Here is a 19,623-nt window from a genome sequence, read left to right on the forward strand (position 1 = left end):
GCTTTAATTACTCTTAAGATGTTGGGTTGTCTGTATTTATGGTATACGCGCATTATTAGGCATAAATAAAATGTCTCAAGCATCTTGAGTTATCATGTAAAACATGCTCAGTGTATGCATGCATAATATACTTACCTTATGCAAGTGGGACCGTGGGTTGTTCAATTGGGAAAAATGGGAAAGCGACGTCCAAAAGGCAGGGAACCACTGCTATAAATGAACTAGCAGTTTTAAACAATACTTTCAAAATAAACATTCGCTACTGATGCAATGATGTATAAAATGTATAATGTACAAATGACTAAATCTCATTTTCTTTCTGTCAATTAGAATGTCCTTTTGGAACTTTTGGCCAGAACTGTGAAGAACAATGCCCCTTCTGTGCGCACGGGGAAGGCACCTGCAACCACATCACGGGCCATTGCAACTGCGCACCTGGATACATGGGCAGCAGATGCGAGATAAGTAAGTTCTAATTCTTCTTTCAACATTCACAAAGTTAGGTAAATGAGAATATGAAATATTGAGTAAAATTGATTTGAAAGTAGTGAAAGCCAAGAGGAGCTTTTCGTAAAACTCGACAAGAGATTGGAGTCGACGGAAAAGGATGTGCGAATCGTTGTGGTTGCTTGGTCAAACAATGAAGTGCAAATCTCTCGTTGATTGTTTAAGTTGTGAGGGACATAAATCATGTACCTACAGTGGGGAAAATGTTTCTAGTTTACACTTTATGACGAAACAAGTGAGTCAGTGGATCCCGAATTAGAAAAAAAAACTTTCTAAAATGAGTTCATGTTTAATCTCTCGCTTTAACCGCATCTCAGTTGAACAGAAACAAAAAAAAAAGGGGGGGGGGGAGACACTTTTTCTCCAGGCAAGTTTTTAGTTGATTTGGTGTAGGCGTTGGTCTGAAGTTCAATTCGGAATTTTTTTTTTTTTTTTTTTTTTTTTTTGTGCCCTGTAACTGTCTGCAAACATGACCCCGATTATCTTCAAATTAATCTCAAAAGTTAAAAAAATGCTCTCTTTTGAAGTAAAGATCTAAAACTATCCCTTAAATTCCATCCAGAATTTACTATCACTGGCTATTGTAATGACTTACACTAAACGCTGTAAATACGCTAAAATTGTAAATAGAACCATAATTTATCAAAGAATAAATCACCCAGTCAGAATTCACTAAAATTTTGCTGGTAAAGCGATTTTCATTCAATAACTTTTTATGTAAAAGAGCGCAAATCAGCATTGCAAATCTTGTTATTCTGTGAAGAATCATTGATCTCAAACTGTTAAAGCTAAGAAAAAGTTCTTCAACTGCCAAAATTTAAACTTTTTTTTTTCTTAAACAAACGAAAAGCGAATAGGCAAAGGAATGCTATTTTATATTATTTATAGTCTTAAATGAGTACTATTAATCATTAAAATACGCTGTTATATGATCATTAGTCTGAATAATGCATGTCAAACTGCTAAATTTAAGCAAAATTTTAAGGTCAGATTTCGAACGTACTTTGCTTAATGTTCCGTCTACAAAAATGGCTAGCCAAAGCCTACATTAGATAGGCAAGCTTAGGCACAAAAACTGAAGACAGTCATGTGATGAATAATGTGCCTTTTCCATTGAACTAAAATGACATTTCGAATCATGGCGTTAGTTTTTCGTTCCGATATAATCTTGTTTTTACAAATAAAGTTCTGGTTTTTTAACGACGCGACGATCTGATTCATTTCATACCGCACTGCATATAAATAAAATTAATTCACCCTGAAGACGGAAATATTTAAATAAAATAAAATATTTTTAAAGTAAGTTCAAACAGACTCTACTCAGACATATTAATCATTTGAACGTCACATTACTTTAGATTTTGGTTTCAAAAAGCGTATCATAAATCATTAGAAATTGTAAATGATAATAAAATGTGGAATTTTTTTAATTCCCAAACAAAATGAATGAATCCAATTTCAAGCTAACAAAGCGCCAAAAATGTTTTCATCTGTGATTTCAGAACCAAGTGGTCATAGCTGTTAAATGATTTCAAATATTCTTAAATACTCCAAAAAGTAGAATATAATTCTCACTTGGAAACTGTACCGATCACTATACAATAATAATATATATATATTAAAAAAAACCTAACATACTATGACGTTTCGAAAAGACATTCATTTCGCGTGCCATTACAGACCCTTTGACATTTGCGAGACGTCATTGTTCCGAACAATCCAGTGATTAAAATATGACCTGCATGTGACAGTTACGTGACTTTTACATGAGAATCCCAGTCGTATGACGGGTGCACATAGTCTCTGTAAAGTCATCAACAGGTTGCAGCACGTTACAAATGTCTGTTGACAGCGAAGTCACAAAGTGACGTTACAGTAACTTCTTCCAAATGTCACAAGGTGACTGGTGAAAGATTAACTGTTGCAATAAAGTCACAGGAATTATGTCTCAAATGTTACAGTGTGACACCGGTGTGACGTCGCAGTTATGTCACTTCATGACTTGTCACTCGTAGTGATGCCACTGTAATTTTTCCGTGTCTTGTTGTGCTATTTGGGATGTCAAGGAATGTAGCATACAGCATAAACCGTGGTTATAATGAGTAGTATGATCCATCTATTCAGGATGCCCAAAAAGTCGCTGGGGTGTGGAGTGCCAAGAAAAATGTATTTGTGAACATGGAGCTTCCTGCAATCAGACGAATGGACATTGCATGTGCCTGGCTGGATGGACTGGTGATGACTGCTCCATTCGTAAGTGATATATGGACGTTTTATCACCTGCACTCTACTTACTTAACTGAAGCACCTAAAAGCGAAGGAGTGAAGCACCTAAATGCAAAAAAAAAAAAATAAATAAATAAATAAATAAAGTTTAAGTGCCAAACTTAAAGAAATTTGATAATTGCACTAATTGTTGAAGAAACTCTCATCTGCTTCGGGGCAAGAGATGCTACTATTGCACTTTCACAACGAAATTGCACTTCGCTCAACCTTCTTGAACGCAGAGTTCAGTTTAGCGCGGGGGGGGGTGATCGGTGAATACATTCCCTTGCTTGTAAATGAGACAACCTTGACTTCGGGGAGCATTTAATGCATGAAAAAGTCTTAAGTGTCTTCTAAAACAGGGTGTCTCAACCTTTTCCAACTTGTGGCCTCCCTTTAAACTCCAAGTAAGAGACTAGACTTATTTTCCGTTCAAAGAGCTCCGTTTATAGAAACTGATGGAGGCTGAAGTTGATTTATTTAGGAGAAAAAATTATCTAGTTTATATATAAATTTATAGTATTGCAAATAATGAAAAGCTTTGAAAGCAAATCGACAACGGGATTTCAATGTTTTCAGTAAATGAGCAAATTTACTGATTTTTCTGTGAAAACGAAAGTGTATAAAGTTATTATCTTTCCGTGAATATAAAGTAACTTTTTGTGTCACAATTCTTTCCTCTATAATTTTGTTGTGCTGCTCCTTTCCAACTTGCTGAAACTTCATCAGTTGCTCCAAACGTTCTTCGTCAACTGCTATATTCGTTTCTAATGAGAATAGTTCTTTCGATGTTTCTAAAAATGGCTTTATATATTCAGCTATTTAATTCTTCAAGCCAGCTACCTTTTTTGAAAAAAAAAAATGTATATTGTTCGTTTACCAGGAGAAGTCACTTGGTATCCGTCACGTGGTTTCCGACGATTTTATTTCGCTGTTTTAGGCTATCAATCATGGCATTCTTCCGCAAAAGCCGTAGCTAGTAAAATTTAAGAATAGCGAAAGTAACAGCAGACAAGACTTTTTTGCACATTTTAATGCGCGCAAAGTTAAGACTGTCTCATCTAAAAGCAAGTTAATTTGTTCGCTGATCACCCCCGAGCTAAACTGAAATCGGCGTTCCAGAAGGCGGTGCGAAGTGCCATTTCATTCCTGATGATCAAAGATCCAATTTTGTTTCAGCCTGCATGAATGGCACCTATGGTTTCTACTGCCGACAAACGTGCAAATGCACGAACGGAGCCACGTGCCAGCCAAACAACGGTGTATGTCGATGCCTGCCTGGGTTTATGGGTCCCAGATGCGATGAAGGTGACTCATATCCGACAAACAATTTTTTTATTTTTATCAAATTTTTAGCGAATTATTTACAACGAATAAATTTTTATTCGTTTTGACAAAAGGATTTTTGTTAACTCCTTAAGATTTGAATCATAAATACAAAGGCGAAAGGGAGGACTATCAAGGAGTCCAGCTAGGCCTAGTTAATTTTTCAGTCCCCTTGAAGGTCAACACAGCCGTCCAAACTAAGAAAGCAGTATCTACCAAACTGATAATTTTGAGAAAACGAACATTTAAGTTCTTTGATATTGCTAGGTGGGCATACTGCTACATGTGTGATGTTTTTCTTTAAGACAACAATGACTTCTGCTCCTGCTTTATGTGCAAACATTTAGCCCATTAATATCCTTTATTTCGATGAACTTAAATAACTGAATCATATCCCCTATTACTCTGCTTTGCTCCTGATTATACATACTAAACATTTTACGTCTGATATAATCTAAATATGAAAGTCATCGTACTAGCCAAGTAGCCCTCACTTGAACAGTTTCTAATAATGAAATATCTATCTTGAGATAAAGAGCTTAAAATTCAACAGAGTGTGAACAAATCTATGAATTTAATTTTTAGAAATTACATTTTATAACTAGTTAACAAAGTTGAAATATGTCCTAACGCTCCTCTGAGAAGATTAAGTTAAATCATTCATTCAATCAAATTTAATTACAAGTTTTTTGACCGATCAATGCATTTTTTTAAAGCTGAAATAAATAAACTCTTGAACGAAATGAACTTTTTTCAATATTTAGCTTTATTTATTTTATTTTATTAATTTATTTATTGTAGTTTGTCCAGTTGGGTTTTATGGAGATCACTGTATGGAAGTTTGCAATTGCGCAAAGAACCAACACTGTGACCCCGAAAGAGGTTGCATCTCCGAAATTTCACGTAAGTTTAAATCACATAAACACATTCTGTCACCTTTAATTTTATATTAACATAATATTTTATATAAGGGCTAAGGCAGAATTACATGAAAAATACTGATATTTTATAGTCCAAGCTGTCGGTATTTTGCATATAGTTCTGCCTTAGCCCCAGGTTTTAGGGTGGTAACTTAATGTTTATATAATTCTCTCTTCAGTGACAGGTAACTACATCGATGATTTTATTAACCCCTTCTTCATTGCTGGAGTAACTTTCGCCGTCTGCCTTCTGATTATATTCGTCATTTGCATGGCCGTGAAATACAAGAGGAAGATGGAAGAAATACGCACAGATATCAGTATTGTGTAAGTATAAAACATAACGTAAGTACAAAACATCTCGACCCTTTCTAGAGCAACTTATATTTTTGATGCTGACACTGTTTCTCTGAATAAAGCAAGAGCTACGTATGCTATAGTACTCGATAATAATAGGGGTTTGTTACATAATGTCTGTTGATCTTGGTATTTGAGCTGTTTTAGAGTGAAAAAGTCGTGCTGATTTTAAAACTGTAGTTAGTTTTCTTCTGTCACGTCAGGTTTCTTCGCTACACCTTATGTGAATGTGACTAAAAAGTAGTGATACATCCGCCATGTTGGGGCTAAATGCTGCTTTCTTCTATGTGTTTGCTATAGCGAAGTTGCGTGTTTTGCTTCTTGATAGTGATTTCTTACTGACTCTATGTCAATCTACAGAAGCACCACAATCAAGAATCAAAACACGCTACATCGTCAGAGCAGACATTGAAGAAAGCAGCATGTAGCCCCAAGATGGCGGACGTGCCCCTAGTTCTGCTACAATCTAGAGCATTAAATGTAACCACTTTCCGCGGGGGAGCGCGTATGCCAGAAAGCCCAACTGTTCTCCTATTGGCTGACACAAACCTATTTAAAGTGAAACAAAAGTTTCTTTTTTTCAAAATATTATTATTAATTTTTCTCCTTGTTACTATCTCTACCGATTCATTTGGGAGACTCCCGAAGTTTGATACCTTATCCCTAAAGCTCTAGATTAGGAATTCTGAATAGTAACCACTGGCTACCAAAGTCACAAAAAATGGTTGCCACTTTTGTACTTTTGGTAGAAATTTTTTTTAAAAAGTATGCACGCAGCGCAAAAGATAAGTAACCTATTAACTATTAGTAATATCAACGACAAATTAAAAGATTATGATACTCTACAAAAACGACAAACAGAATTTTTAATCTATAGATATAATAAGCAAAAAGGGGGGGGGGGAATATTTTAAATTTCTAAATATAATTCAAATGTAGGCAATTATACCTAAATGAAAACAAATGTAAAAACTCATACAGGCTTTAGTTATTAGTCAAAATATTTCGGTCACCTGACACGATTATTTTTCAGTTGCTTTGGAATTGTAAAGGATCGTAAACACAAAAAAAAATCGTTTACAGGGGAAAAAATCACTATTGTAAAAACGGATCCTTTTCGAATACGAGTAGATGTAAAAATGACAGGAATGATTGATTATGTTAATGAAAATATTCGGTCTGAAATGAATGACGAATAAAAATTATTTGTACAAAATCAAGATAATGCTTACTAGAAACTTAAGAGAAGGGCTTAAATGAGATTGGAAGCGTGTTGTGGTACCACGATGTTATTTAAAAAAAAAAAAAAAGAAACATACAGTTGCCACTTTTGGTGACTGGGACTTGATTCTTTGGTAGCCATGTTTAATAAAATGGTCGCCCGTTGGCGAGTGGCGACCGCTAATTTAGGGCTTTACTTCCACTGCAATTAATAATGAAATAAATGTCTCCCAAATTTTCATCAAAACAACGAAATTCCCAAAAGGAGGGATTTTTCAGAATTTCGACAAAATTCCCTGCAGTAAAACGCTCGCGATCGCAAAAAACGAAACTTTTTCATACAAGAATGTGAAAATATCATTTTTGATACATGTTTATTTCATTTTCCCTGTTTTTAAACTTGGATTTATCGAAAACTGCGGTAAAACGTTCCCTATTTTTCTCCGAGTTTCCCAAATCTTTACCTGGTGCAAAGAATGCTTATTATCGCTTATAAGAGAGAAGCAAACTCATGCCTCTTTAAAAATAGTTTTTAAAACCTGTCAGAAAAGTAATAATAGTAATACATGAAATACACCGCCAGCTCAGTCATTTCCAGCCGAGGACTGCAGTTTCGTGCTTATTAGCACTCATCAGCCCGGCATAGGAAAGTGACTGAGCTGGAGATGGAAAACCTCTTAAGGAAGCCAAGAGTGCCAAACAAACTGGTAGCTAATATGGAATTAGAGCAGACCAGACGAGTGACCGAAACAATGGTTCGGTTCAACTCGAATATTGAAGGCAAGGCATGGTATATTCAGTAAATTACCGCCCAATAGCCAGGGCTAAAGCAGAAATACATGAAATACACCGCCATATATACCATATAACATGCCTTGCCTTCAATATTCGAGTTGAACCGAACCATTGTTTCGGTCACTCGTCTGGTCTGCGCTAATTCCATATTAGCTACCAGTTTGTTTGACACTCTTGGCTTCCTTAAGAGGTTTTGCATCTCCAGCTCAGTCACTTTCCTATGCCGGGCTGATGAGTGCTAATAAGCATGAAACTGCAGTCCTCGGCTGGAAATGACTGAGCTGGCGGTGTATTTCTGCTTTAACCCTGGCTATTGGGCGGTAATTTACTGAATAATAATAGTAATTTCGATTTCCATATTTTGGATCCGGCCGGATTTCCGAATGCCGAATTTCGAGTCCTGTACGGACCTAATTAAAGAAATGTTCATTTATATTTTAAAAATACTTTTTACACTAGAATTTTCGGCGTTATATTTATTCAAGCTAAGTCTCCTGAGTTTTACGCATAAGTCTCCTTAATTTTCAGCTTTCAATTTTGGCAGCTATGATTTGTGACAATTTTAATTCACTTTTCTGTCACGGCAAAAAAAAAGCAGCATTTAGGAATGCATGGTAATTCTGTATTCATCAATAGCAGTTTTTTTAAACTGTACATACAACGTATGTAACGTTCTTACCTTAAAAAATTATTTTCTTTTTGTCCTATATTTAAAAAAAGTACCACATTTACTGAATTTGTCTATTACTTAGATTCCAATGCAGCTTTTAAAGTTGGTCAGATAGATTAAAACAGAGATCACTTTTGGTTTGGAAGTCATAAGTTAGTCATAAACAAATCACAGATCCAAATCACCGTTCTCCAGCGAAATGTGAACCAAGAATCCACATTGACCATAATTATTGCCATGAGCATTCGAAAGTAGTAATAAACTAATTTTTTGCCATGAGAAAATATTTTTTATACATTTACGTCGAAAGCACTAAAAGCTATAAATTTTGAAGAAAAAGCAAAAAAAAAAGGTGAACATTTTGCGTTTAGTAACACAAAATAGGGTGGAAAGGGGCAAATTTTGAAAAAAAAAAACAGAATTTGAGTACTGAACAGATATAAGTATAATATTGTGGAGAAAAATAAAAAGAATGCCTTTATCTTGAAGTAGCGATGCAATTCAGTTTCAATATTTCTCTGGAAACCCAAAAATGTCATGCGCTATGCAAAAAAACTACACAAAAACTGCATAGTGCCACAGACGACACGCACAGCACGTGAACGTTTCAAAAACAAAAATCTAATACTTATTATACCATTCGTTCGAATTAATTGCACATAACTTAGCCATTCCCATTCCCGTCATCATAGGATGGAACATCTAAGAGATTTGTTTCAAATGAAAAAATAGCTCAACATTTTGCTTTTTAGTTCTCAAAATATATTCTGAAATTTTTTTAACATTGCAAGATTTTTTCCCCCAAAAGTGACGTCTTTATTTTTATTCTAGGTACAGAGGAGCAGAAGAACGTACGAGTGACTCAATAGGTAATATGTAACAGAAACTTTATATTTTATAAAGTAGGGGAATGTGGGGAGAAGTGAAGTAAGATAACTTACTTTTTTCAAAATAAAGAAATTAGAAATTTGTTCTGAAAATTACAGTATATAAGCAAATAATAATGTATTTTGTAATGAAACTTGCATTGAAATATTATTCTTTATTTTTGACACTAAATTTGCACCATCAATAAAAAGCGGAAAATTTTCACTTTAAAAATACATGGGGTAAAGTGAAAAATTAAATTTTTCAAATTAAATATTTTCTGCTTGGTTGTTAAAAATGTGTTTCATCAAATGAATGAATAAATAAACGAATGAATGAATAAATGAAAAAAAAACGAAACGCATGAATAAGTGAATAAATAGTGAAACGAATGAATAAAATAAATTATTTAGCATGTGAGAAAAAATAAATGACAAAATAAAATACTGAATGAATATGAATATATAAGTAAATAAAAAAACGTGAAAAAGGAATGAATGAATTTAATGAATTAATTAATAAATGATTACGCAAGTGATTTGAAAAATTAATGAGAAAAAAAAAACGAAATGTACTATTGCACTTTGCTCCGCGTGCAATTGTAAAATTATATTGCACATTTAAAACTATAATATGCCTAATATAAACTAAATAAGTACTGCACTAGACATCATTAGATCTCAATTAATGTTTAAAATGTTAATTACAAAAATTTAACATTTTATAACAACAAAACTTTTAATTTTTTTTTATTTATCACAAAGTGCTACTACATGGGTATCAAACTTTGAAAATGATTTTTAGAATTATAAACCTTGATCTTTAGAACAATCTAGCTGTTCTTTAGTTGATGTAGAATCAACTATGTGTTTAAGAACTTAGTTAAAATATTGCTAAATAGGTGGCTCTGCAAACTGAAAAAAATATTACCACTTCACTTTGCCCCGTGATTTCACTTTAACCCACGTTCCCCTACAATTGAAACACATAACAACTTAGAAACGTAGCAAGTCATTGAATTTAATCTTTATTTCATATGGTGTCCATTAAACTTAAACTCATTAGGAATACATTTTTGAAATTAATGCCAAATTGATCTGATGTAGTTCTTTAGAATGCAATTGAGTGAAAATTAACTAGGAACTAATTTTTAGTTGTCACCTATCGCTTCACCTAAAAAAAATCAGTAGAGTTTCAGTTATTCATCAGCTGATTACATCGGAGAACTTTATCAGAACCTTGAGAATTAAAGCAATAAAAACCCACTATTTATTTTCATTAAATTGAAACGTATCCTGGTCATGCATTTTGAAATATCTGATAATAGTGGGCACTGTTACGACATATTTTCAGTGCTGTCCTTAGAAATCAATAAAACAGTGCTTAACCTTTTAAAGGCCCCATAAAACGGGCAATATATTAGCAGTTAGCTAAATATTAGTCTCAAAAGCGTTTATTCCAAAATTTCATTAGCTATTCAAGTTGTTACTTTAAATTACGAAACTAAATAATAATCTTAACAGTAATTTTAATTATTCAGATTTAAAAAAAAACATTTGTTTCCTAGCAATCTGTTATAAAATAAAGTAGTAGCCAATGAAGAGGTTTATATTATGACATTGCTTAGTTATAACAATTTGTTTAAGGGTGTCCACGGGACACAAAAATCTTCAAACTTTGCAATTTTTTTTATCATTTAAAGAACTTTTCCATTTCTTTCTGCTTAAAAGGACGTTTGAATCTTGTTTCTATATCAATTAGAACGATATATATATATATATATATATATATATATATATATATATATATATATATATATATATATATATATATATATATATATATATATTATTTATTTATTTTTATTTATTTATTTATTTATTTATTTATTTATTTATTTTTTTTTTTTTTTTTTGCATGCATTTAACAAATATTACATTTAACTTTGAAACTTTAAACGCGTTTTTCTCCGTGATGCAATTTTTTCCGATTTTTTGCATTCAAACTCTTATAAGTCAAGAACTGATAAAGATAAAGTAATGAAATTTGGAGCATATCTTTTTCAAACAGTTTACTTTAATTTTTGTTCTGCAAATTTGAAAAACACGTATACTGCAAAAATATATAATAAAAAAAAAAGTATTTTCAAATTTTTCGAAATTTTTCTTCAAATATATTTTTTATTGAATTAATATTTTTTTAAATTACCGAATAAAAATTAAAGTTTAGAAATTTGTGCATTATTTTTTTTAAAAATTGAAAATTGACTAAGAATATTTTGAGTTATAGCAATTTAAAGCAACCGAATTATTTTAAAAAAAAAATTAAATTTAACTAAAAAATGTATTAAAAAATATTTATGTTATGATTTGACTTATAAAATAAATGGTGAATCAGTGCAAAAAATTTCAAAACTCTAAACTGTTTAATTAATTATTTTTCAAACTGAGTCCCGGACCCACTTAATAAATGATGTTTCGGCCAATGCTCATCGAAAGTCGAGCTATAAGTTTATTATATTTTTTTATCAATCACTAATGATGATTATCGATTAGGTAGATTTGATAAACATGGTTTTAAATAGTTTTAATAATTTTGTTTTGTGATCGAACAACGAACTGTCCTGTAATTTATTTTTACCGTTTTGGGGGTAATTACCCCAGGTAAGAAACCGCTGCAGTAAAATACTCGAGTTTTAAAACAAAATTGTGGAAATTTGAATGACAGTGCTTAAAAGATGCAGTACAGTCTTGAGTGCATGGTAAAGAACAGATAAATATGAAAATTTGGACAAGGAAGCCGTGGGTCATTTGTTAAAGGATAACAATTTTCAGCCAGGCATAAAATACTGAATTGCAATAAGGTCGTACAACTCTGTGTGACATAGCTCTGCAAAATGCTATAAAACAGCTATCACACAGGGCAGCATACAGGAGAATAGTCTTCATTACTAGGCTGGAAATATTAAAGCGTTTCTTGGTTATTTAGATGATCAAAAGCACAGTATCTAAAATACAAAATAAACCAGTGTCTTATCTTTTTTCAAGTTATAAGAAATTAAGCTAACGTTAACTTTACAAACCGTTAATTTTTTAATTATGAAAAGATAATGCTTCTACCGGGTTGTCTCTACTCGTTGTGTATATTCGAGAATCTAAGGTAACTTAAAATGTAAGTTGACATTATCAGATTTTCAGATACAAAAATGAAGTTTGTGTTTTTACAGATGATGTTCAGAATTTCAACAACCCGATCTACTCGAGCCACCCTTGGATGGACGATACTACACAGAACAATATGGCCCACAGCATCGAGAACTCCAACTTTGACTACGAAAAATCAAACCTGAGGGACATCTTTCCTCCCAATAAAGATACCGATAGTGAGACTGAGCAAGGTAAAGAAACAATCTATCGATCGCTACAAATTAACCTTCTACTACCCATCGTGACTCTGACGTCACGTCAAATTTCATAACTATATTTACTTATAAGAAAGTTATTCCTTTGTTGACTGGTGTGACTTGAGTGATGTAATATAGCTGCTTTACAAATTAGGTTGTTGGTAGTGACTATAGTGATCGATGTCGACGTCTTTCTTGAAACATCGATGATTGCAGGTTGATGTTTTTTCGAGCATCGATGTTTGGCGTTCGATGTTTTTTCGATATCGATGTCGATGTCTTTCTTGAAACATCGATGATTGCGGGTTGATGTTTTTTCGAGCATCGATGTTTTGCGTTCGATGTTTTTTCGATATCGATGCTTTATTTCTGAACATAAACTATACTGAAAAATGTTAATATGTTTACAGTTTAAAGTAACGGGACGCTTCATCATTAATTAGTTATTGCGAGATCTATCACATTGATAAGAGTTTTTTTTTTATTGTTAGTTGCGTATAGAAGTAAACTTATAAGTAAAAAATCCTTTTTTCCAGTCAACTTTGAAAATGTTTACAAAGTTCTCTAAATGATTTGCATTAATTATTAAATTACTTACTTTCATATTATTCTAGTGGATTATATTATCATCATGTTATTTATATTTATATAATTCAAGTGAAAATTTAAAAGAGGAAACGAATTTATTCCATTTAATTCGTATTGATGTTTCAATTCTTTATATTTTTAAATGTAGAAGTTATTTATCCCTTTGCATCACTTAATTTGGAATATTAATAATTTCTTATCATTTATATTATTATTAGCTTTCGTTTGACAGTTCAAAAATCTTCTTGATTAATAAATTGATTACTGTGAGTTTAGTTCTTGGATAAAAACATTTTTTAGAGTTTATTATGCAGGAATGTACAATTAAAATTTTCAATGTTTCAGAACATCGATGCTTCAAAACTTTGACGTTTTTGGGTCAATGTATTGATACCATCGATGATTTGAAGCATCGATGTTTTTTCATCGATGTCGCACTACTAGTTTATTTTTCAAACACGAGTTTATGTTTCAGTCACAGTGTCATAAACCTATTTACCTATTTTTAAAATATTAAAAAAAAAATTAAAAACAAAAATTCACCCTAGACGTGTTAACTACATTTTTCTTGAATATTCTGCGCATATAAATATTTTTTTTTTCTACAGGAAATACTAATTTAAACAGTAGAGGGTTTAAACAATTAAAACACAAACACATGCTGCACTATAAGATGTCATTTCTTTTTGAAAGTGAACAGTAAACGTCCAGAATATATTTTTCTTTTCAAGTTAAGTAAAACGTCTCAAAAGAATGCTAGGCGGCTGGTGTACCAAAAGGATGGAATGGTGTGAAAGAGATGCGGGCGGCTGTTGGGGGGGGGGGATAGGGTCAGCACCCCTAAGGATGTTTTAATTTTTTATTTGGCAAAAGTTGTGCTATATTATTGGATGGAAGCGTCATTATTTGATCTTCTCTAAAAGATTCGGGACGCGGGCGATCTAGAACTGAAAATTTAATTTTTACTTTCTTAAAATAAATAAGTCCAAACAGTCAAAAATCATTTTCGATCCATCGTTGATTTTTTTAACTTATAAAACTCATAACTAACGGGAGATAGTTCTATCAGGTTGGTCAATTCATCATTACTAAATAAACTAGACTAAAACGAATTACTTCGGATTCAGGTGAAGTAAATTCGGTACAACATTTCAACTCTTTAAATAAGAGCACCAGCTGATTCTCAGCAAAGCCGGACGTAACACTTATGACTTATGAGACTCAAGATGTACTTGAATTTGATCTGAATAAATGCCACAGCGTGCACTTCGCATCAAAAAAATAAAATAAAATAAAAAAATTGAATGTTTACCTGCTCTTTAAGCTAAAACTGAACTGGACCCTTATTTGGTGAGGCAGGGTGAATCAGGGCTGCCACTGAGTTCCACTACTGAAAATAATTAGCAGCCCGTAATATAAAAATTAGTCTCCAAAAGAGTCTCCAAATGAAGAAAATAGTTAAATAGTTTCTAAAATAGTCTCCCTTTTTTTTTTTTTTTTTTGAAAATGGCACAGGGGCTAGACGCAGAGCGGAGTTTTAGAAAATTATTCCTAGACAACCCTTAAAATATTAATAATTTTTAAAAAAAAACCTTTTCCCATACTTTTTTCAATCCTGTTAAATGAACACTAAAGAAAAAAAGTACCGACACATTCTGGTATTATATCACATTATATGACTGTTAATAAAAGCCAACACTAAAAGACTGGCTGCATAAAAAGCGCCAGGAAAAGCCACATTCGCGATATTTTCGATCACGTGGAATATAGCGCTCGTTTTCAGAATATAATAAGGCTACGAGAAATAAAACAGAGCAAGAATTTACGGACATTCATTTGGAATAATAAAAACAGCTAACAAAAACAGAAGTAGAGAAAACGAACTTTTTGCAAAAATCGTGAACGCAAAAACTAAACCTTTACGAAAATAGTGAATGCAAAAACGAAAGTTTTCGTACAAAAATATGAACATCACGTACTTCTGATAGCAAAAACGTTTAGTAAATTTTAAAAACGCTTATTTTTAAAGAAAAAAAAAGGATTAAAACGCGTAAAAAAAAGATTTAAAACATCTTTTTTCAGCTCTTCCTTTTTTATACAAAAAATACGGGAAAAAACTCGACTTTTCACATATTTTAGTCACTTTTCTCAAAAATAGTCGCTGTTTTTTACAGTTGATAAAAAAAGCTGTTTTTGCCCATAATTCGGCTAAAATAGTCGCCATAGTCGCCTTTGCTTCTAAATAATTGTTTAAGTCGCTTTTTAGTCACCAGTAGCAGGCCTGGTTTTTTTACATCCTAGAACAGTCAAACTTAGGCATTCAAACGTTTTGTAATGTTTAGATATATTGTTAACATATATGGATTTATATGTACGTATGTCCTTTACGGCAGTGCTTCTCAACCTTTTTTACTTTGCGGCACACTTAAGAAATTTCTAGATCAACGGGGCACACTGAGCTTAATTTCGCATTAGTAATATAGAAGTATTTTTATTATTCACTGGTAAAAAGACTTGGGGGGGGGGGACTTTTTTCATATGAATAAAACAATTTTCAACTAAAACAATTTTCAACAAACTAACGTAATGTATTTAAATTTATTTAGAAAGTAGAAATATTTCGAATGTATTGAGGTTGATAATGAACAACAAAACTACCTATATCAGACATTACAGAAAGTTATACTTGATATGTGTTTCAAAGCATTTCTGTCAAATATGTCATTAAAGTGCACAATGCATTTAAATGATTTATCAAAAAATGTTTCAAGTTTGTGTTCAAAAAATTTTCAATGTTTCAAGCAAGCAAGAAATTAAAACCAAGCACCTAACTTCGCTTTGACACTAATGAGACACCTGAGCCTGCCTTGAGGAGCAAATACGTTTTATGTTTAATTCTGTGCTGGAAAGAGCTACATGAAGTTCTTGATAGAGGCTCTTTAAAGGTGATCTCTTGCTGTTTTTTTATAAGTGCGGGAGCTGAGAAGCTGAGTTTACAAAGATGTGTAGTTGAAAATGGCAGCAGCACATCAATAGCAATGAATGGTGGGATACCAGCAACCAAAATTCGTCCAGAGGCACTTCGCTCAACTTAAGTTTAAGAATACGGTCTCTCTTGAGGTTCATAAATTATTCTCGCGCCTTCCGCAGATGAAGGGAATGTATTGTGAATCCAGTCATATTGTTCTATGTTAGTGTTCTTGAAAAAGTGCTTAAACTTGTCCTGAATTATGACTAAGTGTTCTGCCACCCCATTCAGCAGCTTTTAATCCATGCCATTTCCTTCACATACCATGTTGACGGTCCATTTGAACATGTCCAATGAACTACTTCTCTCCACAACTGAATTTTTGATTTTAACACGTTCAGCTTGTTCATACATGTAACCAAATTATCTCCTTGACCATACATTTTCCGATTCAATTCGTTAAGGTGTTCAAAAATATCAGTCATGCACGCTAGTTTTTCCAGTCATTATTTGTCTTGCGACAAACTGGCGTACTGCATTTCTTTTATTAAAATCAAAAAACTGTCGTACTTCGTCCCTCAAATAAAAAATTCTGGATATTACGTTACCACGTGAAAGCCAGTAAATCTCTGCATGAAGAAGTAGGGAATGGTGATCTGCCCACATTTCTTCACAAAGAACGGAGAAAATTAAGCGTCCTCGATTTTATGAAATTCACGATTTTCACGACTTTAGCCAAAGCTGACTTCAGCTCATCTGGTAAGTTCTTTGCCATGAGAGCTTCATGGTGGAAGAAACAGTGTATGGTTTGAACACTTGGGTTACGATTTTTCACATTCGACAGGAACCCTATGATAGGTCCTGTCATTGCAGCAGCTCCGTCGGTGGAAACACTTGTGCAATTTTGCCACTGGATCCGTTTACTGTTCATATATGCATCTGTACGCGGGATATCTCATCACCGGTTGCATGTTGAGGAAGTTCTTTGCTGAAAAGATAATGGTCTTAAATGCGTCCCTCATCAACAAAGCACGCTATGGCTATGAGTTGTGCACAGCTTCCGATGATGTCTGTTGATTCACCAACTTGAAATGCAAATTTTCTAGCTATTTTTGTAGTTTATTTACCAATGTTGCTTCTATGTCACCCGACATGTCATCAATTCGTCTCTTGGTAGTATCGTCAGAAAGTGGCACTCGGATCACCTCCTTCTCTGCTCCATGTCCTAGCATTCCCCGTACAATTTCTTTGCACGCTGGTAAAATAAGCGTTTCACCGATAGTGTATGGATTTTTCGATTTGGCAATTAACCGTGCAACATTATAACTTACCTCTTGAGACCTTTCAGAAACTTTTGCGCTGGCTTTCATGAAGGAACTCTGCTTCGATTTTTCTTCCTGCAATCGCTTGAAGTAACCGATGTCTTTGCCTAGTACGAAAGATGTCTGGCAGACAGGTGACGTTTTAATTTGCTAGGAACCATCGCTTCATTTGAAAGTTTCTTCCTGCAAATGAGACAATCAGGTCTTAGTGACTTTACATCTCCGATCCACGAAAAACAGAAAGCCAGGTATTTTTTCCTCGTACTGCCTACTCAGCGACTTAGCCTTTTTACTTGCAGGTTCATCTGTATCAGTACATTCAGTCGCAGATACTTCCGTTCGCGAAAGATTTAGAGAAAGTTATGTTTATTTAGTTGACTTCGTGGAAATTAAAATCCGTTTGCAAAAACTGAAAGTAATAGGATCACAAGAAGTTAATAAGAGGCGGGGTAGCAAATCCCCGCCTCTCCCCTTGTTGGGTATGTCTTATCGCACATGAGCGACAGGGTGAATTGAGAAATTACAGAACGATACAAACTATTGGGTCATAACTTTAGAATAAAATGCATCAAGACTCTTTCTTTTTATATAACTACGAAAATACCGCGGCACACCGGGTTCCTTTTCGCGGCGCACCAGTGTGCCGCGGCACACCGGTTGCGAAGCCCTGCTTTACGGTACTATTTCAGTTGTCTTTATTACGAATAATAAAGCTGAAAGTCGGGATGTCTGAATGTCTATTACGCGCATAGCGCCTAGACCGTTCGGCCAATTTTCATGAAATTTTGCACAGAATAAGTTCGTAGCATAGGGGTGGGCACCTCGAAGCGATTTTTCGAAAATTCGATTTTGCTCTTTTTTTATTCCAATTTTAAGAACATTTTACCGAGCAAATTATCATAACGTGGATGATTAAATTATCAAATTGTCATAACGTCGAACCGTAACATGGGAAAGCAAATGAACATAACAAATTGGCAAAAAATTCATCATCCATTATTTATAAATATACAGGCGAACCAAACGACCTTTTACTTTTCTACTACAAGCAAAGCCGTGCGGGTACCGCTAGTATTTATATAAATAAATAATACAAAATCAGTGGAATTTTAATTTACTACATTTTGTGGTGCACACTTGAAACATAATGCTGAGATTACATACATCCCACCTCACCATTAGTGATCACAATACCGATATACGTGTAATTTTGTAAAACTGGTATTTTGTAAGGTAATATACCGGTATTTTCGTCTATTGAAGAGTCAGCGTTTAACCTTCAGAACCTCTATTTTCGCAACAATTAGTCCTACATGCATACTTCTATTTAATTGCAAAAATAGTGAAAAGAAGATGCAGAGTTAGAGTTTTTTAAAAGTTTGAAGCGGAAAAATATTAGTTAAATATAGGAAATCTAACTTTTTCGAAGATCTCTAGGTTCTCATATTCATAATTAGGGTCATCACAGGCTACCTTCTACTAACCTGTTTGTTTACATTTGGTCTATATTTTCCGTGAATGCAGTTTAGTACATTGAACTGCTTTCGAAAAACTTATACAGTCGGATCTCGATAACTCGAAGCTTATAACTCGAGTATTCCTTTATTTCAAAGTTTTCCTTGGGTCCCAAACTCTTAAGACTGCTGTGGAAATTTCCCATACAGTGAAACCTGTGTAAGTTGACCACTTGCCAAGTTTAGTGGTCAACTTACAAAGGGTTTCACAGCCAAATTTGGTGCATATTGGTGGTCAAGATAGACAGGTGATCAACTTACAAGGGTAGTCAACTTTACAGGTTTTACTGTACCTCGAACTACCAATAACTCGAACGTTTTAGCCGGTCCCTTTGGACTTCGAGTTATTGAGAGTTGATTGTATAATATTCTGATTGTAATTTCTGTTTTAAAGTAGCATATTTCTGAAGTAGTTCTTTTCTTATTGTAGGTACAAGCTGCGCTTCAGGCTATAGCAGTCTGAACTCTGCTCAAGAATTTTCCTATAATGGCAACATATTCGATACAGAGAGGGCCAACAAGAGTGTGGTTAAGCCACAAATAGGTCAACAAGAGGAGGAGGTGGATTCCAAAAGTATGAATTGATTCCCCTTATGAAATCCACATTGAAATACCGGTGACAAAAAGGGAAGAAAAAGGGAATTTCATGTCATTAATGTAGATTCAGTCATTGTACCAGAGCAATGCTACTGGTGATTGTAGATTGCATTCAGTGTAAATATTCTAATCATCATGGATTTAGATGTAAGTTAAGACTTTCAATAAAAAGGAATTTTTTCATCTAAAACATATTCTAATTATTCAAACGTTTGGATGCATCATGAGTTTCCTAATCACTACTTATCTCGTTACACACTAACACCTAAGTCAAGTAAGCAATTTTGTGTTTTGAATTCCTTT

The 19,623-nt window shown here is 33.6% G+C and overlaps 1 protein-coding gene across 1 annotated transcript in view; it reads left to right on the forward strand.

Moving 5' to 3' along the window:
* LOC129231160 (protein draper-like) overlaps window positions 1-19,308 on the forward strand; it is a 28,600-nt gene extending 9,292 nt beyond the window's left edge. The window contains exons 4-10 of the mRNA XM_054865408.1: window positions 331-465; window positions 3,952-4,080; window positions 4,900-5,001; window positions 5,198-5,345; window positions 8,893-8,930; window positions 12,155-12,325; window positions 19,154-19,308. Of these exons, the coding sequence (XP_054721383.1) occupies window positions 331-465; window positions 3,952-4,080; window positions 4,900-5,001; window positions 5,198-5,345; window positions 8,893-8,930; window positions 12,155-12,325; window positions 19,154-19,308 (878 nt within the window). The remainder of the gene's footprint in view (window positions 1-330; window positions 466-3,951; window positions 4,081-4,899; window positions 5,002-5,197; window positions 5,346-8,892; window positions 8,931-12,154; window positions 12,326-19,153) is intronic.
* Window positions 19,309-19,623: the final 315 nt, after the last annotated feature.

This window comes from Uloborus diversus, chromosome 10 (genome assembly GCF_026930045.1).
Source record: "Uloborus diversus isolate 005 chromosome 10, Udiv.v.3.1, whole genome shotgun sequence".
Lineage (NCBI taxonomy): Eukaryota > Metazoa > Arthropoda > Arachnida > Araneae > Uloboridae > Uloborus > Uloborus diversus.